The sequence below is a fragment of the Aquila chrysaetos genome, chromosome 16 (genome assembly GCF_900496995.4).
Source record: "Aquila chrysaetos chrysaetos chromosome 16, bAquChr1.4, whole genome shotgun sequence".
NCBI lineage: Eukaryota > Metazoa > Chordata > Aves > Accipitriformes > Accipitridae > Aquila > Aquila chrysaetos.
In genome coordinates this window covers 28442344-28466124 of record NC_044019.1, presented here as the reverse complement: position 1 = coordinate 28466124, position 23781 = coordinate 28442344, and the positions used below count along the sequence as shown (strand labels likewise).

The 23781-nt window shown below is 64.8% G+C and overlaps 3 protein-coding genes across 14 annotated transcripts; 2 read left to right on the top strand and 1 right to left on the bottom strand.

Moving 5' to 3' along the window:
- Positions 1-542: 542 nt before the first annotated feature.
- On the top strand, positions 543-2394 carry MRPL16 (mitochondrial ribosomal protein L16). Its single transcript, XM_030039457.2, is given in 5 exon segments — positions 543-586; positions 588-637; positions 1010-1075; positions 1206-1354; positions 1862-2394. Coding segments are annotated over 5 exon segments (780 nt in total). The 5' UTR covers positions 543-557; the 3' UTR covers positions 2348-2394.
- Positions 2395-2519: 125 nt separating this feature from the next.
- Positions 2520-11520, bottom strand: STX3 (syntaxin 3). 11 transcript variants are annotated; one of them, XM_030039452.2, is made up of 11 exons: positions 11140-11500; positions 9527-9607; positions 9335-9434; positions 9152-9226; positions 8934-9001; positions 8170-8278; positions 7637-7710; positions 7381-7515; positions 5673-5783; positions 3245-3345; positions 2520-3009 (listed from the first exon to the last, which is right to left on the bottom strand). In XM_030039452.2, the coding sequence occupies exons 1-10, from the start codon at positions 11167-11169 to the stop codon at positions 3268-3270; spliced, it is 861 nt and encodes a 286-aa protein (XP_029895312.1). In that variant the 5' UTR covers positions 11170-11500; the 3' UTR covers positions 2520-3009; positions 3245-3267. The 11 variants fall into 11 exon arrangements, 9 of the variants coding, with proteins under 9 accessions (XP_029895312.1, XP_029895314.1, XP_029895308.1 ...); XM_030039454.2 differs by lacking the exon at positions 5673-5783 and adding an exon at positions 5882-5992 and having other exon boundaries at positions 11140-11293; XR_003926961.2 differs by lacking the exons at positions 2520-3009; positions 5673-5783 and adding exons at positions 5882-5992; positions 6098-6122 and having other exon boundaries at positions 3272-3345; positions 11140-11293.
- A 1233-nt stretch (positions 11521-12753) lies between these two features.
- Positions 12754-23778, top strand: PATL1 (PAT1 homolog 1, processing body mRNA decay factor). Of its 2 annotated transcripts, none has more exons than XM_030039662.2 (19): positions 12754-12811; positions 13194-13305; positions 13446-13657; positions 13737-13811; positions 14546-14740; positions 14839-14940; positions 15316-15405; positions 15606-15817; positions 15890-15979; positions 16156-16339; positions 18001-18124; positions 18310-18407; positions 18510-18569; positions 19071-19219; positions 19890-20049; positions 20791-20946; positions 21641-21732; positions 22396-22545; positions 22753-23778. In XM_030039662.2, exons 1-19 carry the CDS (start codon positions 12797-12799, stop codon positions 22772-22774), a joined length of 2298 nt encoding a protein of 765 aa, XP_029895522.1. In that variant the 5' UTR covers positions 12754-12796; the 3' UTR covers positions 22775-23778. The 2 variants fall into 2 exon arrangements, with proteins under 2 accessions (XP_029895522.1, XP_029895521.1); XM_030039661.2 differs by having other exon boundaries at positions 13734-13811.
- The last annotated feature ends 3 nt before the right edge of the window (positions 23779-23781 follow it).

Genomic DNA, 23781 nt, shown 5'->3' with positions numbered 1-23781 from the left:
TTGTCCGCTACTTGACCCTTCTCGGATGATTCTGCGCAGTGTGATCTTCTGCATGTTTGATGCATCTTATCCTAAAGAATGCTCGTTAGCGCTTCTATTATCTGTGCTTACATTTTGACATAATTCGTACGGATACTTCTAAGCTAAGTTACCTAAGAGGGCTAAAGTCCTTGTCTTCTTCAGTGGGGGCTCGTCCGGGATGGCCCAGAAACTGCAAAGCCACCCAAAAGCGATTTCTCGCACATTTTGCAACATACAGACCCCCCCCACCACCACCGATCAGCGAACGATCGGGCAAAGAAACAGCAGCGCCATTGTACTCAGACAAACATCCCGCATCAGGGGGACAAGGGGGGGTCCTGCCCGGCGGGGACCCCTGCCCGCTACCGTGGGAGTGGAGCGGGGGCGACGCCGTGGAAAGACACGGCGAAGTGGGGGGGGGGGGTCCGCCCCACCCGGAACTAAAGTTCCCCTCCGTGTTTCCCGGGGGCACCGGAGGGGAAGGACCTCTTTACCGGAAGTGTTCCCCGCCGGGCTGTTCCCATAGGGCGGATCTTATGGCGGCGCCCGACAGGCACTTCCGGCCGGGCGGCGATGTGGCGATGGCGGCTCCCGCGGCCGCTGCCGGCCGGAGGAGGTGAGGCGAGCCCGGGCAGCGCTCCGAGGGACCGCTGGCTGCCTTGGGTGGTGGTCGGGGAGGAGCGTGTGTGTGTCCGTCCCCAGCCCGGCGGGGGGACGAGCCGGAGAGGGGAGGCTCTGGCAACGGGACACCCGGGTCACCTCCCGTATTAACCGGGAGGCGTTGGGGTCCGGGACTCCCGGGTCGGTTGTGGTGGCCGTGGGGGGATGTTGGGATGCGGAGGGGGGATGTTGGGATCCGGAGGGGGGGTGTTGTGTCCGTCCCAACGCTGCCGAAGACGCTCCCGGGAAGCGGGGCCGCTCCCGAACCCCCCGCCCCCGCCATCCCGGTGCATCAGACCCCGTTCTGAGTCTCCGTTCTGTCCCCCAGGTCCCGGCGGTGTCACCGTTCCCCGGGCGGGCCTCAAGAAGTACGTGCTGCCTCCAGACTACAGCGGTAAGGGGGATAGATGGGGAGAAACCCCCCTCCCCGGTCTGCTGCCACCTGTACCCCCCCCCCCCCCCGCCCTGCACCGGGGGGTCCTGGGGCCGGTGACCTTCACAGGCCTGTGTCCCCCCCCCGGCAGGTATCACCTTCCCGGAGAGGACGAAGCTGAAGTTCATGGACAAGGTCCCGGCGGTGCCCAAGGTCAGGCGAGAGCCCCGGCGGCTGCGTGACATCCGCGGCCCGTCCCGGGAGGCCACCGACTTCACCCAGGGGCAGTACGGGATTCTGGTGAGCGGGACGGGGGGGGGGGGGGCCTGCTCTCCTCCCTGGTCAGAGCTGGGTGGTGGTGGTGGGGGGGTGTGGTGAGGGGGAAGCCCAGAGGAACCGGGGGGCTGCGTTTGGGCAGGAGGTGGGGAGGGTGCAGGAGCGGGCACCCCCCGGGCTGGAGACCCCTCACTGCTGGTCCACCGTCTGGCGCTGAGCCCTCCGAACAAACCAGTGACCGGAGGGGACCGCTGCCAAACCTGCTCCGAAAAGCTGGATTGATTGAGCCACCTCCGTCAGGAAGGGCTGCGGTTTCCCTAGCAAGGGGATAAAAGACATAATATCGAGCTTAAATTGGAAAGGCAGCTTTGAGATGTCCTCAGTGAGGTGGCGCCCCTCCCCCCCAAAAAAAAACCCACATGTGAAGGGTGCGAGGGGATGGCTGCCAGCGCAGGGCAGGACAGGGAAACCTCTGTCCCCCTCGCTCGGCCAGCGCTCGGTCCCTGAGGTGCCTCATCCTTCCCCCCACAGGCCTTGGGGGGTGGGTACCTTCACTGGGGCCACTTTGAGATGATCCGCCTGACCATCGGCCGCAGCATGGACCCCAAGACCATGTTTGCCATCTGGCGCGTGCCGGCCCCCTATAAGCCGGTGACACGGAAGAGCCTGGGGCATCGCATGGGGGGCGGCAAGGGCCCCATCGACCACTACGTGACAGCGGTGAAGAGCGGGCGGCTGGTGGTGGAGGTAGGCGGGCGCTGCGAGTTTGAGGAGGTGAAACCCTTCCTCACCCAGGTGGCCAGGAAATTGCCTTTCCCCGCCGTCCCCATCAGCCGCGACGGCCTCGAGCAGATGCGGCAGAAGGAGGAGGAGAAGAGGCTCAACAACCAAAATCCCTGGACCTTCGAACGCATCGTCACCGCCAACATGCTGGGGATGCGCAAGTACCTCAGCCCCTATGACCTGCAGCTAAAAGGACGCTACTGGGGCAAATTCTTCCTGAAACATAGGCTGTAACGAGCAACTGGGGAGGGGGCTGCCTTAATTAAACCTTACCACAGGAACCTGCATCGGTCGCTGTGGTTTTTGGACGCGCAAACGTGGGACCAGGAGCATCCCGGAGGTGAAGCATGCATCAGGGCTTGTCTCCCACTACCGAGACCCCCCACACACAGCCCGACGTGGAGCGTGGGTGATCTCTTTATTCAGGAGGAGGGCTCCGGCACGGGTGGCTGCACATCCGAAGAGCCGGCGAGACAGAGAAGTTGCTGCAGAGGAGCTCTGAGCGAAGGGAGAGGCTCCTCCTTCCACCCCGAGCAAGGCAGAGCCCTCTACGTCGCCTGCACGCTGCCCCGGGGAGGAACACAGCTCTTTCGGCTGCTCTGTGCTGCCGAGGAGGGGGCTGCTCTTCGCAGGGGCCGCTGACCGACAGCCAAAAGGAGGATAGGGAGCGAGGGGAGACCTTGGGGCATTTGCCTGGTGGTGGGAGGGAAGGGGGGAGCAGGGCAGGTGGTCTCCACTCCTCCGGGCTGCGGCGCAGGGATGTCCTCGGGGCTCCGGGGACGAGGGCTTGGCAGGCGGGTCCTGGGGCCGGCAGTCGGGGTCTCTCCGATGGCTGGAGCCGCAGGCGGATGCAGGCAGGATCATCCGGGCGGTGGGGCAGGAGGGGGAAAGGCCACCTGCGATGGGGAGGAAGATGAGGTGCTGCTGAGGAAGGGGATGCGGCTCCCACCGCTGCGGCTGTCCCTGTCCCTCCCCGATGTGGCTGTCTGGGGACGCTTGGTCTCGTGCTGGCAAGTCCAAGGCAGGTGAATCCCACCCGGCTCAACCCCGCCGAGGTCCGAACCCGCTCCCTGGGTGTGGGGGTGGTACCGTGGACCCCGACTGCCACCCTCCCGCCGTGCGCCCGGTCACCTGGAGGGCAGCGGGTTGGGGTCTCAGGCGAAGATGCTCCCAATGCTGGCAGCCAAGATGATGACGAGGATGATGCAGCATATCATGATCATGATCTTCTTCTGCGCGGGGAGAGAGGGGCGGTGAGGCACGGCCACGGGTGGCACGGGGCTGGGGAGGGGGGACAAGGGACAGGGACAGAGGCTGGGGAGGCAGCGGGGTAGGTGTGAGCTGGTTGCGTGTAGCACCGGGACGCGGCTGTGCCGGTGTCCCCCTGGGACAGGCGGCCAAGCGCCAGCGCGCAGTGGGGACATGTCCCCATCGCCGTGACTTACCCAAAACCGCGGGGGGAAGAGGGTCTGGCCCGGCCCGGCAGAGCCTGTGGGACTTGGGGGTGTCCCCCAGCCCCACGCTCCCCTGTCACATCTTCGCCCCGAGGGGCTGCGTCACTACAGCACCTGAAAACGGGGGCCGGTCCCAGACCCCGGGTCCTCAGCCAAAGCCACCAGCCCAGCCGTGATGCCACGGCCACCGCGAGCCATGCTCAGCCCAGGGGCAGCCCCCCACTGCTTGGGGTGTCTGGGGGTGCCAGCACCCCGTGTGTCCCCACAGTGGACCCGGCATCGCGTTGCGCACGGAGAGGAGAGGCGCAGGGTGGGCGTCAGCAGGGATCTTTATTTTAACGGGAATTAAATAACGGTGACCGCCGCGTCCTCCAGCCCCAGCTCCCCGCAACACCGGGCCAGTCGGCGTCGGGGGACCTGCCAACCGCAGACATCAAGGCCAAGCGGGGACGGGGTCCCCGGCAGCTCCGTCTGCCGCGGCACGGTGGACAGCAAAGCGCGGCCAGACCTGCCGGCAGCTGCTGGTGCCACCAAACCCCCTGTCCTGACCGTATCCCCATCCCTCGTCCTCCCAGGACGCCCGTGCGGGTGAGGGTCCAGCCCTCGCCTGCCCAGAGCAAGGCACCTCGTCTCCTCTCGCTGGGGCCATGGCACCGGCTGCCACATCCCCACGGTGCCGGCATAGCCCCCAGCCCCCTCGCTCCCCCCGGCAAGAGATGGGGGACCAGGAGGAGTTGATTTATCAGCAAAGGGAAAATAAATAGTTGAGTCCTGTCCCCTTTCCGCGGGGGATGTGAGGACAAGAGGGGAAGACCCCAGGGACTGGCAGGACAGCGGGGGCCACAGGGGATGGTCTGGTGGGGGAAAGCGCTCGGGTGTCGGAGTCCCTCCGTGGAGGCAGAGGCAGCGGTGCCGTGCCGGAGCCCAGGGCAGGAGCCGGTATGCCGGGGCTGAGGGCAGCAGGTCCAGGAGAAGCAGGGAGAGGAGGGTGCCGGGGAGGGTCCTGCTGGGAGACTTCACTACTGGGAGAGTTGGAATCATCTGGAGGAGGGAAAGGGGGAGACGTCAGCCCCCTGCCGGAGAGGCCAGTGGGGAAGGGGACGAGGGGCTGCAGCAGGACCCTGCGGGTCCGGAGGGGAGCGAGGATGGCAGAGACTGACATGGGGAACACATAGCCAAGCACGGAGCTGAAATCCAGACCCCCGAGCAACGCAGACCCCCGAGCAACGCAGACCCCCACGCTCTGCAGAGCCCCAAGCACCGCAGACCCGAGGCCACCGGCCGGTGAGCACCCAGAGCCCAGAACCTCCAGCCCCAAAGGCAGCAGCAGAAACCAAAGGACCAGAAAGCCAGACCCCGTCACAGGGACACAGAGCCCCACGGCAGGCAGAGCAGTCCGGGCAGGGCACGATGGCGGGACCAGCCCGTCCGTGCCTGCCCACCGTCCCCGAGCCCTCCAGGGCACTCCAGCCCCGCAGTGGGGCTCCCCTGCCCCCCAACACTTACAGACCACAGCCCCCGCCTCGGAGGCTATTTCTTGTTTAGCCCCACAGACAGTCCGATGATGAGGGCAACTATCCCCAGCAAGAGCACCACTACCACCGCCAAAATCAGCATCTTCTGGAGGGGGCGAGAGGGGAGACGGGGGCCGGTTACGCCTGCCCTGTGTTGGGGGGGGGGGGGGGGTTGGAGAGCAGAGGTGGGCACGGAGGAGCCCAGAAGAGCCAAAGACGCTGCAGACCCGGCGACAGGGCAGGAGGGGCTGAGACCTCACCAGCTCATCACACCTGAGGGTAGGAGGGGGTTCAGGGCTGGGTCTGGCAGGGGGACAGAGAGGGACAGTGCTGCCAACCCCATGGAGGTCACAAGGTGGGAGGAGGGGTGGCTGGGGGTCACTGGGGGCAGGTGGGAGCCCACTGGGGGTAGCTGGGGGACACTAGAGGTGGCTGGGGTGACAAGGGGGTCTCAGGGCCACTGGAGGATATGGGGAGACGCTGGGGGCACTGGGTGATGTGAAGACAGAGGGGGACACTGGGGGTGCCTTTGGGACAGTGGGGGCTATGGAGGGGACACTGGGAGACACTGGGGCCGTCGGTCCGTCTCACCCTCCTGGCCTCACTTTGGTACTTCACGGCCTTTTTGGTGTCGGCCACGGCCCGCTCCACAAAACCGACGGACTGGTCCATGTTGTTCTCTATGCGGTCGATCATGGCTCCCTACGGGGCGCGGGGGCGGCGGGGCGGAGGCAGAGAGAGACAGAGAGAGGCAGAGGGGGGGACGCTGAGAGCACCCAGGGGTGCTGGCACCCACCCACCTTGCGCGCCTGGCCCTGGTACTGGAGTGCCTTCTTGGTCTGCTGGTTCGCCTGCTCCACGTGCTCGGCCGTGTGCATCACGTATTGCTCCACGTTATCCAGCAGCCCACCCTGCGGGGACGGGGAGAGGGGACAGGCTCAGCGCCGTGGCACGGCCCCACAGCACGTGGCACAGCCCCACGGCACGTGGCACAGCCCCACGGCGCAGGTACTCACCCTTCCCCGGTGCACACAGTGGCTCCTCGCATTGCATGGGGGGGGACGACAGAAAGGGGCTGAGAGAGGGGCCGGGACCACCACGGCGTGGGGCGCACCCTTGCCCACCCCTGCCTCCCTCCCTCAAGCCCCCACGGGCTCGGGTGCTGGGTGGCCCCACGGGGACCTGTGCAGCGATCACCACCCAGCTCCACGTGGCTCCGTGCCTGGGTCCCCCTGCACGGGTCCCTGTGCTGCCCTGCGTGGCCCCGTGCAGGTGCCCACGTGGCTCCGTGCCACCCTGTGTCCCCGTGGAGCCCTGTGCAGCCTTGTGTGCCAGTCCCTGGGTGGCTTCATGCGCAAGTCCCTGCTCATCCTCATGCACAGATCCCTGCTCGTCCCCATGCAGCCCCATGCACAGATCCCTGCTCATTCACTGTGCAACCCTGTGCACAGATCCCTGCTCATTCACTGTGCAACCACGTGCACAGATCCCTGCTCGTCCCCGTGCAGCCCTTGCACAGATCCCTGCTTGTCCCTGTGCAACGATCCCTGCTCGTCCCCATGCAGCCCCATGCTCAGATCCCTGCTCGTCCCTGTGCAACCCTGTGCACAGATCCCTGCTCATCCCTGTGCAGCCCTTGCACAGATCCCTGCTCATCCCCGTGCAACCCTGTGCAGATCCCTGCTTGTCCCCATGCAACCCCATGCACAGATCCCTGCTCATCCCCGTGCAGCCCTTGCACAGATCCCTGCTCATCCCCACACAGCCCCGTGCACAGATCCCTGTTCATCCCTGTGCAGTCCTTGCACAGATCCCTGCTCGTCCCCACGCAGCCCTTGCATGGTCCCTGCTCATCGCTGTGCACAGATCCCTGCTTGTCCCCGTGCAGCCCTGTGCGCAGATCCCTGCTCGTCCCCACGCAGCCCTTGCATGGGTCCCTGTTCGTCCCCGTGCAGCCCTTGCACAGATCCGTGCTTGTCCCTGTGCAACCCCTTGCACAGATCCCTGCTCATCCCCATACAGCCCTTGCACAGATCCCTGCTCGTCCCCATGCAGCCCTTGCATGGGTCCCTGCTCGTCCCTGTGCAGCCCTTGCACAGATCCCTGCTCATCCCCACACAGCCCCGTGCACAGATCCCTGCTCACTCACTGTGCAACCACGTGCACAGATCCCTGCTCGTCCCCGTGCAGCCCTGTGCGCAGATCCCTGCTTGTCCCCGTGCAGCCCTTGCACAGATCCTTGCTCATCCCTGTGCAACCCCGTGCACAGATCCCTGCTCGTCCCCGTGCAGCCCCGTACCTGGTTCTCCACCAGCATGGCGATGTCGACGAACATGTCGTGGAGCTCCTTGATGCTGCTCTCCAGCCGCACGATGTCCTTGTGCCGCCCCTCGATCTCGCTCAGCGCCTGCTTCGAGATCTGCGAGTCCATGATCTGCAACGGAGCGGGATGAGGGGGACACACACACACACACACACACACGTCAGCAGGGCGGGGGGGTGGTCCTGGCCCCCGGTGTCCCCCCCGGCCGCCCCTCGGCGCGGCGGGCGCTCACCCCCGAGGTGAAGATGGAGGGGTTCCCGCTCTCCAGCATCTCCTCCAGCTCCTCGTCCGTCGTGTTCTTGCCGGCTGCGGGCACGTGGGGGCAGTGGTGGGAACAGGCCCCGCCCACTCCATAAAAAAGGGGCGGGGTCTGCAGTACACCGCCCCGCCCACTTCACCAAAGGGGGCGGGGTCTGTAGGGGCTAGTCCCACCTCCTTTGCCAAAAGGGGTGGGGTATTTAGTGTCTGGCCCCGCCCACTTCACAGAAGGGGGTGTGGTCTGTGGGCGCTAGTCCCACCCCCTTTGCCAAAAGGGGCGGGGTCTTTAGTGTCAGGTCCCGCCCACTTTCCTAATGGGGCGTGGTCTGTGTGATCTGGTCCCACCCACTTTGCCAAAGGGGGCGGGGTCTGTATGATCTGGTCCCACCCACTTTGCCAAAGGGGGGGTCTTTGGGGGTTAGCTCCGCCCGTTTTGCCAAGGGGGCGGTGTCAGCAGGAGGAGGCCCCGCCCACATCTGCCGGGGGCGGGGGGGGGGGGGCACGCACTGATCTCGAGCTGGCGCTGGATCCGGCCCTTGCTGCGCTCCCGGAAGTCGACCTGCGCCTCGTTGTACTTGGTCATGACGTCAACGAACTTGCGGGACAGGACCGAGTGCTGGGGACGGGGACAGGGACGTGGGGCTGGGGACACCCCCGGCATGGCACCTCTCCGGCCCCCCGGGGCACACGACCCGGTGCTGGGGACGGGGACGTGGGACCACCCCGGGCACGGCGTGTCCCAAGCCCGGGGGACAGGGACAGGGATGGGGACATGGGACAACCCCGGGCACGGCGTGTCCCCATGGAGCGTTTTCCCAGGGGACAGGACCTAGGGCAGGGGGGTGGGAGTGGGGACACCCAGGGCATGGCACATCCCAGCCCCAGGGGACAGGATGGCGGGATGGGGATGGGGACAGGGAGTCAGACCAGTGACCAAGCATTCCACAGCCCCAAGAAATAGGGCAGGACGAGGTGTTGGGGCTGGGGATGGGGGCACGAGACGCAGGGGACCCAGGAGGTGGCATGTCCCAACCCATGGGGGACAGGACAGAGTGTTGGGGACAGGGCAGAGGGACATGAAGCCTGGGAGCGCCCAGACATGGTGGATCTGGGACGGGGTGCTGCTGGGGACAGGGGACAGAGATGGGAGACCTGGGGACACCCAAGACGTGCTACAGCCCCGCGGGGGACAGGGTGGGACGGGGTGCTCAGGACCTGGGGGTGCTGGGTGGGGACAGCCCCGGCAGCGGGTCCCAGGGACCGGAGCTCACCTGAGACTTGCGTATCCGGAGGTCGGCGGAGGACCGTGCCTCGTCCTGCTCGATGTTCCTCTCCATGCCTGGCGAGAGCCGGACCCCAGCCCGTCAGGGACCTTCCCCACCCACCAGACCCCACGGTCCCAGTGTCCCCAGCACACCCCACCCTTCCCACGGGGAGAAGGGGGACGCGCGGGACCGGGTGGCACGGCGGTGGGGACGCGGCCACTCACTCTTCAGCTTGTTGCGGACGCTGTTGGCCATTTTCTTGATCTCCGCCGTCAGCTGCTCCAGGTCGTCTTTGGTCTCTGCGGGGGTCACGGCGCGTGAGACGGGGAAGCCGCCGCGGGAACGTCCCCGGGAAGGGGACGCGTGACCCGGGGAGGGGGACACACACACGTGGCCGCCGCACTCACTCTGCTCGGGGATGGGGGCCGAGAGGATGATGCTGTAGAGCTTCTTGGCCTCCTCCACGTTCTCCGAGATCTTGTCGATGTTTTGCCGGGTCTCCTCGATCTAGACGTGCCGGGGAGGATGGAGGGGTGGGGGGGGGAGGTTAGGAGGCAGCTCCGTGCCCCCCAACCCCGCATCCCCCCCCCACTCCTCACCTCCGAGAAGAATTCATCCATGAACGCCGTGTTGTCGACGGCGATCTCCAGCTCCTCGGTGTCATCGTCCGCGTCCTGTTTCTGCGGGGTACGGTGGGCAGCGCTCAGGGGTGACACCCCCCCCCCGCCTGCCCCCGGGGACCCCCCCCCAGGGTGACAGTCGCCCCACGGGGCCAGGGCGGCCACCAGCCAGCCCGGCTCTGCGGGGTCAGGGGGGGACGAGGCGGGAGCAGTCGTGGGGACGTGGTGGCCCAGGAGGGGACATCTGCAGCGGTGGCGGAGGCGGGGGGGGGGCTGAGCTCGTCTCACATCTGGCTGGGCACGGCCGGGGAATTAAGGGATTGCTGGGCTTGGCCCGAGGGGAGGGGATGGGGACGGGGACAGGACAGGGTTTTACGGCCCCAACCTTCGTCCCGTGGCAGGTCTGAGTAGCGCCGGGGGTCGGCGGGGGGCCCAGACGTGGCTGTTGCCCATCACCCTGGCGTCGCGCCTGGCCCCCCCCACCCATGGGCTCCCGAATCGGTCCCTTCTCAGGGTGCCAACCCCGGCCCTTCCACCTCCCCTTGTCCCCCCTCAGCTCCCAAGGGGTGTCCCGTGCCCACCTGCAGCCCCCCTGGGGAGGGGGACAGGCCCTGGCTGGGGACATTGGGACCCCCATCCCATCCCATCCACCCCCCCTTCCTACCAGAGTAAAAATAAAATTAATCCCTTCTCTCCCTCCCAAGGGTTTTATCTGATGGCTTCGTAATCCCCACTAAATCCCCACCAAGCCTCCCTGCCACGGCTGCCCGCCCCACACCAGGGCCTGAGTGAAGGTTGGGGGGCTGCAGGGACCCCCACTACCCGGGGGGGGGGAACAAGACACTGGGGCAGGGAGGCCCCCGGGGAGCGGGGGGGGCCCAGCCGGGCCCCACGGCAGGGCGGGCGCGGGATGAGGAAGCGGTGACGGTGGCGGGGAGCACGGTGAGACGTGGGGCACGGGATGGGGTGCTGGCCCCTGCGGGCACCCCGCATCCGCTCCCTGCCCCCCCCAGGGGGATGGACTCCCCAGCCCCACACAGCCCGGGGTGGGGGCTGGCGTCCCCCCATTGTACCCCACAGCACGGGGGGGAATAGCCCTTGTCTGGGGCGGGGGGTGTTGGTGTCCCCCCAAAATACCCTCCCCACCCCCAAATGGCACAGAGGGCTGACCCCCCCGCCTGACACCCCCATTGCTGTGGGGCTGGCTTTCAGGGCCCCCCGTTCCCATGACACCCCCATCTACCGTGGGGTGGGGGCTCAGCGACCCCCCCCATCCCTGTGGTGCCCCCATCCACCGTGGGGTGGGGGCTCAGGGACCCCAATTCCCATCACCCCCCCCCATCCACCCTGGGGTGGGCTCTCGGTGCCATCCATCCCCGCGACGTCCCCATCCACCACGGACCTGGGGCTCAGGGTCCCCCCTCCCCATGATGTCCCCGTGAACCACGGAGCGGGGTCTCAGTGACACACCCCCCCCCCCCCCATCCCCGTGACACCCAGCTCCCCCCCGGCGAACCCTGGGGACCCCCACCCCACGAGGTGCCCCCCTCGATCGTCCCCTCTCCCCCCCGCCCCCCGCGAGGGTCTCCCACCGCCTTGAGCTGCTCCAGCCGGTCCTTCATGTTGCCCCCAAGGGCTGGCGGGGCGCCGGGGGGTCCCCGTCCTCGCCCACCGCAGGGATGGAGGATGCCGCCTTCGGTCCTCCCCGGCCGGCCGTGGCCTCCTACATCCAGGCGAGGTGGCCCCTGTCCCCGTCCGTGTCCCCGAGCCCTGGGCTGTCCCTCCGCTAATCCCGGGTGACAAGCACAAGGAAGGCAGGAAGGCGCCGAGGGGAGGGACGACGTGGAGCCACCCTCTTCGGTCGGGACACCTGGGGACACCGGTCCCGTTAAAGGCGACGGTTGCGGGTGCCCCCGGCCACCCCGGGAGGTGGCATCGAGGCGGCGGGGAGGGGGTGCGGATGCGGGGTGGCCTTGGCTCGGAGGCGACGAGGAAGCTCGTCCCCACGGGGGTCACGCGACGACGACGTGTCCTCCCCTGCCCGTGGGTGGACGGCTGGGGAGAGGGGGTCACAGCCGGGGGGACGTGGCTGGGGAGGGGGGACACGGCTGGGGATGGGGGACGTGGCTCTGGGTAGGGGTCACGGGTGGGGGGACACGGCTGGGGGACAGAGCGGAGGATAGGGGACGTGGCTACGGATGGGGTCACAGCTGGGGGGGACAGCTGGGGACCAGGGGACATGGCTGGGGGGGCACGGCTGGGGGGACATGGGTATGGATAGGGACGCGGCTGGGGACAGGGGACATGGCTGGGGGGGCACGGCTGGGGGGACATGGGTATGGATAGGGACGCGGCTGGGGACAGGGGACATGGCTGGGGGGGCACGGCTGGGGGGACATGGGTATGGATAGGGACGCGGCTGGGGACAGGGGACATGGCTGGGGGGGCACAGCTGGGGCTAGGGGTCCCAGTTGAGGTCATGGCTGGGGATAGGGGACACGGTTGGGGACACGGGTATGGATATGGGTCACGGCTGGGGGGACACAGCTGGGGATAGGGGACACGGGTATGGATATGGGTCACAGCTGGGGGGACACAGCTGGGGATAGGGGACACGGGTATGGATATGGGTCACAGCTGGGGGGACACAGCTGGGGATCAGGGACGGCTGGGGGACATGGTTGCGGATAGGGGACACAATTGGGGGGGGCATGACTGGGGGATAGGGGACGTGGCTGGGCATAGGGGACAGGGCTGGGGGGACATGGCTATGGGTGACAGCTGGGGACAGGGGTCACGGCTGGGGGGACACAGCTATGGATGGGGGGACATAGCTGGGGGGACATAGCCGGGGGGACACAGCCGTCTGTGGGGGACACGGTTGCAGGCAGGGGACATGCGGGTGCGTGCAACGGCGCTCGTCAGTCTGTGCCGACCTGTGCAACGCCGCACACGCCCCCGTGGGAGAAAAGGGGACGCTGCCCCTTTAAGAACACCCCGAGGGCGCCGCGGCGCCTTTAAGGTTAAAAAGGAGGCGGGGACAACCTCAGACCACGCCCCACCCGGCCCCACCCCACCCTACCCGGACTTCTTTTACCGCCGCGCATGCGCTCCTTTCCCCCGGCCGGCGGAGGGGAGGGGAGGGGGCGCGGGTGACGTCATGCGCGTGCGCCCGCGGCGGCGCATGCGCGGCGGGGCCCGGGGGCCGGAGCGGGCCGCGCGCGGGCGGTGGGCGCCGCCGCCGCCGCCATGTTCCGGTATCAGGTGAGTGAAGGGAGGAGAGGGGGGGGGCCGGCGGGACGGGGTGGGGAGGGGGGTGCGCCGGGCCGGGAACCGGCCCGGCGCACCCCCCTCCCCACCCCGTCCCGCCGGCCCCCCCCCCCCCCCCGGGAGTGTTCCGGTAGAGCGGGAGGCCGCAGGGCCTGTGGGAGAACCGGAGCTGGGGGGGGGGGGGGGGGGGGTCTGTGGAGAAGGAGGGAGTGTGCCGTATCCCCGGTGCGGCTCACGGAGTTGCGGGGGGGGGGGGAATTACCGGGGAGGTATAACGGGCTGGGGAACGGAGGAGGAGAAGGAGTCGGGGGGGTGTCCGGGAGACCGGTGCTGACCCCCGCCCCCCCCCCCCCCCTCGCCGCCTCGCTCTCCCCAGTCCTTGGAGGACTGTCCGCTGGATGAGGATGAAGACGCGTTCCAGGCCCTGGGGGAGGAAGATGAAGATATCGACCAGTTCAACGATGACACCTTTGGAGCCGGGGCTGTCGGTAAGCGCTCACGTACCTCACTGCGAGGACAACGCCCTCCCCCCCCCCCCCCCCAAACTCCCCCCATAACCCTCAGGACTGTGCCCTCACCCCCGCCTTCCCTCCCCCCAAACGCGTCCCTCACCGCGGGTCCCTCGCAGACGACGACTGGCAGGAGGCACACGAGCGACTGGCGGAACTGGAGGACAAACCGGTGGCTGCCAGGGAACAGGATGGACCTGGCGGAGAGGAGACGGATCTGCTGGGCGAGTCCGAGGACACGCTGGCGGAGCGGCTGACCAGGCTGGTCATCGATAGCGAGCTGGAGGATCCTGCCATTATGCAGGCTGTGCAGACCAGGGTCCCCGCGCAGGTGGGAGTGGGGTTTTGGGTGGATGAAGGGCTGACGGGCCCGGTATTGCCGTGCTGACTCCCTGTCTGTTTTCCAGCAGCCTGGAGGGCTGAACTCCAGCATCTGGGACAGCTCGGCCGTCCTGCGGCGCATCCGGGGACCGCTTCTAACTCAGGTACGGTACCGGGGTGCGGGTGACGCCCCAAACCCCCGTGGCAGGGAGCTGGGCGCTGGGGGGTGAGATGTGCTGTACTCCAGATCAGCCTGGGACAGCAGGGTGTTCTGCTTGCCTCTGGCTGGGTCTGGGTGGCCACGGTTTGGCTCATTTGTAGACCCTCTTAGACTATCACCCCTTGTTCCCCCCGCGGAGGCTGAAGAGCCAGATTGGGGGGGGGGGTTATCACTGATACGTGGTCCCTGGTGATGTCTGAGAGATGTCGGCGCTCCCGTCAGGGTTTGGGAATGTCGGCGCCTCAAGGCGGAGGATTTTTTGTTTTGTTGCGGTTTAATTAAGAGTCAGGCTTTTAAGCGCAAGCGGAGCGTGCTGTGCGGCCGGCCCTCTCCCAGCTCTGCAGGGCTGACGAGAGCTGGGAACTGAGCGTGTGCACGTAGCCTGTGCGGCGGCGACGCAGAGCGTTCCCACCCCGTGCTCAGGCAGCACTGTCACCACAAATGGGTGTATTGGCAGTGACGTGGGCTCGGTGGGGCAGGCCCTGGGGGTTCCCAGGAACTCCCACCGTCGCATGGGGCTCCCAGGGAAGTGCAGTGGGATGCAGAGGAGACCTGGTAGGAGGAAGGATGTGGCCGTTGCGTCCTGGGGCCATCCCTGGGACGCACAGTGCCAGTCCTCCCCATGCCAGTCAGTGACTGTTATCCTGGGGGGAGCTTGCTCTCCCCTTCCGCTTGCAGGAGATGCCGTCGGTGTCCGTGCTGGACTACGCTCTGCCTCAGAGACCCCCGCAAGCTCGAGAGGAAGAGCGGGACCCCTCTGAGCGGGCGCTGCCCCGGCGTTCATCATCCCCTGTCATTGGGAGCCCCCCTGTCCGGGCTGTCCCCATCGGCACCCCTCCCAAGCAGGCTGCCGTGCCCAATTTCAACCAGCAGGTACCTCCCCCCCGCCCTGCTCGCTGCCCACGGCTCAGAGGGCGCAGTTTGGTCCCCGGGGAGCTGACGAGGTGACTGTGCTGCTTCCCTCCTCCTAGATCCTGTGTCCGAAGCCTGTCCACATCCGAGCTACCATGCAGCAGCGCTACCCTGCTCCCTACGGCGAGAGGATGTCCCCCAACCAGCTCTGCAACGTACCGGTACCCAGCCCCCTCTGCACTCCTCCTTACTGGCGCTGCCTTCGAGCACCCCGTCACTGGGAGCTCTTCCAGCCTTCCCAGAACCTCCCCCGACACCCAGTTCCCTTCCTCCTGCCTGCAACTCCGGGTCCTGATGGTGCTGGACCCATCGCTCTCACACACAGCCAGCCGGCTGCTCGTCTCTAGTTCCATAGTTCAGCCCATCTGGCTTGTCCTCCTGGGTCAGCCCTACTCCTGGGAGCCTGGCCTGGCTCCCAGCCTGCCCGCGGCACCCTTCCTGGGGCTTCGTCTTGCGCCGTCGCCCACTCCCCCTCTGCCCGCCATCGGCTGTGCCACGGCTGTGACCGGGGTGCCTCTTCCCTTCTCTTTCCCCAGAATTCCTCCCTCTTGGGCCACCCGTTCCCCCACAGCGTCTCTCCCGTCCTCACCCACCTGCAGAGAGCGCAGCTGCTGGGAGGAGCCCAGGTAAAGCCCCCTTCACTCCCTTCCTGCGCTTTCCCGGCCCCCATCACGGGCAGGGTCCTGCATTTCTCTGCATGGCTGCGGGAGCTGGCTCTACATGGCTCTTTCTGGCCGTCCCAGACGCAGCTGCCCTGGCTGGGCCTTTCCCTTTGCCCCCAAATCTCTCCCCTGGCTGATTCTGGGTGCCTTCTGTGCTCTGCCAGGCCGGCCGAATGTCCCCCAGCCAGTTTGCCCGGGTCTCTGGCCTGGTCGGGAGCCCTCTTCCCTCCGTCAATCCCAAGCTGCTCCAGGGCAGAGTTGGGCAGATGATGTCTCCGGCCAGCGGGTTTCGTGCCTTCTTCGGGGCTCCCCCCGCTCCACCTCCCTCGCAGCCGCAGCACCCACCGGGCCCTGGATCCCACCTTCAGAGCCTGAGGTAGGTGCCATCCTTCTCCCGGCCGCCTGCCCGCTCTCTGCGGCCACCTCTGAGACTTCCCGCTCTCCCCAGGCCGCAGCCCCAGATGTTCCGACCGGACACGACCCATCTGCACCCCCAGCATCGCCGGCTCCTGCACCAGCGACAGCAGCAGAACCGAAAGTAAGTGCTGGCCCTGTGCCGGTGCTGGGAGAGGAGGCTGCCTGGCGCCGTGGAGGGGGGTTGCATCGCCCCTCCGCCGCGGGGGGGTTGTGCTGCCGGGGCTAGCCTGTGCACCGCTCTCTGTCCCTTCCTGTAGCTCCTGTGTGCTCACGGGTGCCCTTCTTGCCTCCTGCCAGCCAGCACCGGAGCCTCAATGGCTCGGTGGGGGACCGAGGGGGCCACCGGAGCAGCCACCAGGAGCAGATGCGCAAAGACCCCTACGCCAACCTCATGCTGCAGCGGGAGAAGGACTGGGTGTCCAAGATCCAGATGATGCAGCTGCAGAGCACTGATCCCTACCTGGATGACTATTACTACCAGGTACTGGGGAGCGGGGAAGCACCCAGCCTGCTCCGTTGCGTGTCCCGTGCCTGTGGCTGCTGGCAGGGCAGCTCTTTAATGGGACCGGTGTCTTCCCGGCGCAGCCTCTGTGCCGAGGGGCGTTGGGTGGGAGGGGGATGCCAGTGCCGAGAGTGATGCAGCGGAGGAAGCATTTCTAGATCCAGTCACTGGGAACATGCCGGAGCAGGAAGGCAGAGGGACGGGGTGGGGTGAGCATCCCCAGCAAGGAAAGGGAAGGGGGGCAGCGGCAAGGGAAGAACTGCCTTCCTGTTCTTGGGTGAGATCTCCAGGGGTGAGGAGATGTTGGGGAACGCTGGCAGCATAGATTCGGAGGGCGCAGCAGAAGGCCCAAGATAACAAGAGAGCAGCTCCTCTACATCAGAAGCTGCATGTGACTGTGGCAGAATAAAACACCCGGAATGGGAGACGGGGAAGCTGCTAAATGGAAAATGCAGGAGAGCACCCTGGGTGGGGAATGGCTGCATAAGGAGGAGTCTAGTCTGACGGGGTGGTGGTGGTGAAGCCCATGGGGTCCAAAGAATGAGGCAGAGAAGGTGGATGGGGAGAGTCTGCTCCTGCTCTTTTCCAGTTCAAGAATAGGGAGCACCAGACAGGGCTGGGAGGAGCCAGATTTGGAGCAAATGAAGCAAGGTGACGGCTGGGCTCTTGCCAACAGTGGTAGACGCTCAAAGCTCAGCTGGGTTTGAGGTTACACAGGGCAACTTCAGGCAGGGGAAATCTGCAGAGGGCTTCAAGCTATGTAGGACACCTGACTTGGGAGATTGAATGGGGCTTGTGGGGTGGCTGGGAGTGTATCTGAGCCAGTCGTCAGCTGTGCAGGAGGTTTGGCCCCTATCTTCATGAAGGGGGTGCAGAGGAGCCAGCCGCACACCCAGAAAGATCCCGGAGCAGTCGGTGCAGCCGCAAGCGCAGGGCAGAGCAGAGAGGGCAGTCACCAGTGCAGTGAAATGGGTCAGAGCAGTCCAGTTGTCTTCCACCGTGGGCCAGGGGCACGGTGGGAGCGGGGATGAGTGCTTGCTGTGGGTTGTCTGGGCTCCGGCGGGAGCTGGTCCGTCTGCTCTGGGGCCGTCAGGAGGCATTGCGCTGACAGAGGTTTTCCGGGGGCTGTGAGTGAGCTGATCCCCGGTAAAGGAGAGGAACTGGTGCGACCGCAACCGGGACACGAGTCAACAAAGCTGTGCCGTTGCGAAAGAGGTGAACGTTGGCCAGGGCGGATGGCGAGAGCGCGTGAGTGCTGGTGTGGGAGGCCCCAGCCACGCGCTGCCCAGCCTGGGCATGGTGCTAACAGAGCAAGGCAAGGCAGGCTAACTGGAGTGCACTGGGAAGGACTGGGAGCTGGGAACCTCCAGGGAGAGCAGATTCGTCATTGTTTGTATTGAGAAAGAGAGGGCTGAGGAGGAACCTTGATCTCTGTAATCTCGAGGGATGACAGACAGGAGGATGCAGTCATCCGCTCGTGTACTGGGGGAAGAACAGCGGTTTAAAATGTTGCTGCTGATGTTGGGAAGACCAGTAAGTGATGGGCGAGGGATGGAGCACAGGCTGGGGAGAGGCAGGTGTTGCATCAGTTCTTGCCAACTGTTTTTCGGAGGCCTCAAACTCTCCTTTCCCTGCCTCAGAATTACTTCCAGAAGCTGGAGAAGTTAGCAGCAGCGGAGGAAGTCCACGGTGATGGTCCCAAGAAGGAACGCACTAAACTCATCACACCTCAGGTGGCTAAGCTGGAGCACACCTACAAGCCAGGTAAGCGTTCCTTCCTCTATGCGGCCCAGACCTCTGCGGGTAAAGGGTGGTGGTGGTTCATTCTGGGCCAGGACAGGAGTTTGGAGGTAGCCACAGGACTACTTTTGGGCCAGAGATAAAGGCAGGTGAGGTGGGGTCAGGCCCGGACTGACTCCCTTTGCTTCCCTTCTCCCCTCTTCCTGCAGTGCAGTTCGAGGGCTCGCTGGGGAAGCTCACCGTCTCCAGCGTGAACAACCCCCGGAAGATGATCGACGCGGTGGTAACCTCCCGCAGTGAAGATGACGTGAGTTCTGCGCCTGCTTCCCCTCTGACACAGCTCTGCAGCTGGCGCTCGGGCCATCGCGGGAGCTGCCCGCGGCCCTGACTCGCTGTCCTTCCCCGGCAGGAGACGAAGGAGAAGCAGGTTCGAGACAAGAGGCGCCAGACCCTTGTTACAATCGAGAAGGTGAGTTCCAGGGGGACTCGGAGATCTGTGGTGGCTCACGAGGTAGGCTGGGGCAAAGGAGGGGCCAGGGAGACCATGGTGCGGTACCGATGAACTCCTCTGGACATCCGGGTTGCAGGAGAAGGGGGGGGCCCTGGAGCAGAAAGGCTGGAGCCAGGTACCAGCCGTGCCTTCACCCTGCCCCAAAACAGCCTGGATGGGCTTTGCAGGGTCTTTTACTGACTCAGAGCTGCAAGGCAGTAACGCCTCAGCTCTCTGCAGCCACTGTGCAAGAGGATGGATGCTGGCGGGTCACAGAGTCCCTGCTCAAACTGTTCTCATGCTGGGTTTGAAGGAGGCTCTGTTGACATGGTCTGGGCCAGAATATGCTGTTCCTGTAGCAGCAAAGGAGATGGGAGGGCCCTGGCTGGGGCCGGCCACGTCCTGGATCTCTGTGGAGCAGGGCTAGCGGATCCTGTCGCAGATCCCTGTGCCCTGCTGTGATCGCCGTCTCTCCTGCAGACATACAGCCTCCTCCTGGACGTGGAGGACTATGAGAGACGCTACCTCCTGAGCCTGGAAGGCGAGCGGCCGGCCCTGATGGGCGAGAGAAAGCAGAAGATCTGTGATATGTATGACAATCTGAGGGGGAAGGCACCCGGACAGGAGAGGTAAGCAGAGGTGGTGTCTGCGACTCAGTCACTGTCGGGAGCTCAGAGAGTCCGTGGGCACTTACAGCTGCTGAAACTGGCTTTCCAGAGACCTGTTTCCTGGAGAAGAGTCAGGCTGACTCTTCCAGGGGTGTGTTGGGAGCTAGGGGCTAAAATAACCTTTTTTTTTTTTTTTTTTTTTTTTTTTTTTTTTTTGCTATTTTCCCCATGCGATTGTTTGCTGTGGTTATGATCCTATAACAACTTCCATCCTTGCAGCTCGGGTGCTGCAAATAGTGCCTGTCTGCATGCTTGTTGGGTGTCTGTCTGCCCTGAGCTCTGTGCCCTGGCACATCTCTGGGTGCCTGTTTTTAAGTCTGTCACCTCTTGCCTGACCTGCAGCCTCAGCAACAGATGGGCAAGGAAGGACACAGGGTCTCGGTGGCTCCTTCTCTGCTGCCCCGCAGGGAACCAAGCCTTGTCCTCCTGCCCAGCCCATCAGACAGGCAGAGGTTAGGGTTAGGGGTGTCACTCCTGCGTTATTTTTCCCTCTCCAGGGATGTTTTTTGAGGCGGGTGTGTTTTCTGCCTGGTGCCAGTGCAGGGCCGGCTGTGGGGTACCCATGGGAATGCCTGGCGTTCCCTGGAACGCTCCCAGCTGAGGGTCGGCGCCTTTCTCCTCTCCTTGGCAGGCCGAGCGATGACCACTTCATGCAGATCATGTGCATCCGGAAAGGGAAGCGCCTCGTAGCCCGGATCCTCCCCTTCTTGTCACCCGAGCAAGCAGCCGACGTACTCATGGCGACGGCCAGGAACCTGCCCTTCCTCATCAAGAAGGATGCTCAGGATGAGGTGAGGTTCCAGGGGCTGGGAGGATTCCCCTCGCTCGCTGTGAGCGGCAGGTTCGGTGCGGGGTCTGGAGCCGGATCTCCTCCCCTTCACGGGGGAAGATGGCAAACAGCATCGTGTGTCTTAAGGACGGTCATTTCTGCCTCTCCTGGGAGACTGCCAGAGGCCTGGGGAGGTTGCAGGAGCCGTGAGCTCCTGGCAGGGCCCGTCTCCCGTGCCTGCCGGCTGGCACAGCATGTCCCAGCGCCACCGAGAAGGAAGCGAGGAGGGTTTCTGATAAATGGTGCCTTTGTTTAACAAACCTAGCTTTTGGCTGAACGCTTGTCTAAAGGGCTGCATCTCTGACTCATCGGGTGACAACAGGAGACTCCATCTTCCAGAGATGGAGAGCAGAGGCCAGCATCTTCCAAGGGACGTGCTCTCAGCTGTCCTTTGCAATCTTTTTTATATAGGGGACAGAAATACAGGCATCTGCGGAATAAATCTGAGCTTGTTTTGAGAAAGAGGACAATTTAAGAAGGAAAAAGACTTGCTTGAATTTAAAGCGGGCCTGTGCCGATGTGGGGGAATGCTGTTAGCAAGTCCCACGCTGAGCTTGTGAGGGGGGCTGAACGCGGAGGTGCTGCTGGTGTCTGTGTAGCTGCGAGGCAGCGTCTTGTCGGGGTCCGTGAGGCCCCAGGGCAGCCAGCTGGCCACGGGAAGGCATGTCTCCCTGCTGTCACAGGTCCGCTCCTCTCTCCGCAGGTGCTGCCCTGCCTGTTGAGGCCCTTCTCGCACGTTCTCTACCACCTTCCCTTGGGGACGGTCACCAGCCTTGTGCAGCAGCTAACGAACCTACCTCAGAGCGCGACCGCGCCAGCGCCCACCAACCTGCACCTCACTGCTGTGCTCCAAAACAAGGTGCTCCTCTCTCCCTCGCTCTGCTCCCCGGGGCAGGTGGGCCCATCTCATCCCTCCTGTCCCGGCAGGTCCTGATATCTCCCCATAGTTGGGAAACTTGAGTTCCCCAGCAGCTTCCCGGCACTGGATGGCAGAGCTGGATGCAGCCGTGGTGCAGGAACGGCACAGGAGCCACAGGCTGCCAGCCCCTGGCATTCTTCCCTTCCCTTGCTGATTAATAAGGGTGTCTGGCACATTAATCAGCCGTTTGAGCTGGCCTGGGACTCCGCTGCAGTCTGACTGTCGGCTCCCTTGTCTGTCCCACTGGGCTGCGGGCTCTTGCCCTGAAGTATGTGGGTTCGTGAAGATGTCCCTCCAAGCTGGGCAAGGAGCAGTCTGTCGCTCACGCAGCCATCCACAATGCCTGCTGTGACTCGGGCCCATAAAGAGCCTCCCCTTCCTCCCCCTCCTCCTCCTCCTTGGGGGCCTGCAAAGGCAGCCGGGGATCCTCCTGCTTGTGCCACCATCTCCAGGAGGATTGGGAGGTGGAGGTGATTTCTCAGACCTACCCAAAAAATGCTCAGAGGGGCGGAGTGGGGGGAGAAAAGCTCGCCGTGCCCTGCCTGTCCGCTGCCGCAGGGATTTCCTCGCGAGGTCAGGAGGCCGGCGATGGCTTGTGACAGCACCAGCAGGACATCTCCCTTTCTCCCCGCAGTTTGGCCTGTCCCTGCTGTTCTTGGTCTTGAGCCGTGGGGAGGAACTGCAGAGCTCGGACACGAACGCGGAGCTAATGCAGGACAACCAGTGGTGAGTGCCCATCCTCGGCTGCGCCTCGGGCTGGGGGGCGGAAGGCAGCGATGCCTTCAGGGTCGGATGCTGTGCCGTGCAAGGTCCAAGGGACTCGGACGTAGAGTTGATGAAGGAGGTTTAATTGCGGTCTCTCGGCAGCAGTGCCGGAAACAGCCACGGTGCTGAAGGAAAGGCAGGCCCGAGGCAGAAAACGATAGATATGGCTTGGGACGTGCTGGGATCGGTCCCTCAGAGGTGCAGGGAAACTGTCACCTCAGCCGAGCCGCTGGCATGCTTTTAGCCTGAGCAGAGTCTCGCTTAGCCCGAGGCGTGTGACACGGCATTACCGCTCTTCCCGCAAGCTCCTGCGTGGCATGTCGCTGCGTTACGAGTCCCCGGGGGAGAAGGCCGTCCTCGGTGGGAGGCCAGGCCCCGCGGAGCAGCCAGGGTGTCTCGGTGCGGGGGGTTCGGTGAGGCTGTCGAGCACAGGCAGGACCCTTTTCCGCAGGGAGGCCGGTGTTTGAGGACGCGGCACAGCCTCCCGTTTGGTTCCAGTGCCAAAATTCTGAGGTGTGCGTAGCCAGGGGCACCCCGGTCCCTTGAGGGGAGTTGGAGAACGCCCAGCTCCCGGAGCACCCAACGGCTCTCACTCCTCCTTTCTCCTGTGCGGCTCTCCGGCAGGACGGAGCTGATGCTCATGGCAACCCGGGAGCTCCTGCGGATCCCTCAGGCGGCCTTGGCCAAGCCGGTGTCCACCCCCTCGAACCTGATCTCCCTCTTCTCTCGCTACGTCGACCAGCAGAAGCTGAACCTGCTGGAGACGAAATTGCAGTAAGCGTCAAGCCCTCTTCTCCCACGCGAGGAGGCGGGGGGGGGGGGACACACACCAGAAAAGGGGTGAAACCAGAGGCGAAGGGGTGCGGGATCGGTGTGGGGCGGAGGGTGAAGCCCCCCCTAAGAAGGGCCCTGACGGAGCAGCCTGGGGTGAGGGAAGTCGCTGACTCCTCTGACCCCTCCGCCGTTGTTTCCCGGTACCAGCTTAGTGCACGGGATCCGGTAGGAAATCTCCGCGGCTCCTCGCCACCGCCGTCGGCATACCCCCCCGCGGTGTTCCAGAGGATGGATGGAGGGCAGGCGGCTTCCCCACACCCCCCCAAAACCCTGGGCCTGGCAGGACGGTGTCCCCCACCCCACAACCCTGGCTGGGGGGGGGGGGGGGGGGGGGGAAGAAGGGGTGGGGGGGTGTTGGCTGCTCCCCACCCTCCCCCACAAAGTGCTGCGTCTCCCTGCTGCGCCCAAACCCCCCCCGACCCCCCCTGCTCCCCCCCCCCCCCGACCCCCCCAAAACAGCTGCTGCTTCTCCCCACACACACTACGGGAAGAGGGGGGGGCTGTAGGGCTGGGAGAAGCCCCCCCACACACACACCCATCCATGGGGTGATGACTTTGCCCCCTCCTCCTTCCCCCAGCCCCCCCCATCCAGCCCCGAGGTCTGATCCCTGCCCTTCCCTGCCGGCGCACGCGCGTGTGAGCGCACGCGCCTCTTTTTTGCACACACACTTGCCTTGTCTTCCCGAAAGTCGGCTCCTTCCCTCGTCCCTGGGGGGCTGGGGGGGGGGGGTATTCCCCCCCCCCCCCCCCCCCACCTGCCCCCAGCCCCAGGATTCTGCTCTTCTGCTCCTCGGGAATGTTGGGGGGAGCGGTTTAATTTTACCTTTTTTTTTTTTTTTTTTTTTTGCTTTTAAAAAGAAAACAAAGAGATTTGCACATGTAGGTATTTTACAACCAGTAACACCACCACGCCCCCCCCCCAGCATTAACCAGCCCCCCACCCCTCGGCTGCTTCCTGACCCCCCCCGCCTTCTCCCTCTGACTGATCAAGTGGAAAGTTCATTTATTATTATTATTTTTTTTTTTTTTTTTTTTTTTTTTTTTTGTTTTTCTTTGTGCTTTTCCCCCCACCCCTTCCCTCCCCCGCCGAGTTTTTGGTTCTGGTTAATGAGAATAAAATTTCTAAATTTACATTTTTATAGGGTATTGTAAATAAAGATGAATTGTATACTGCCG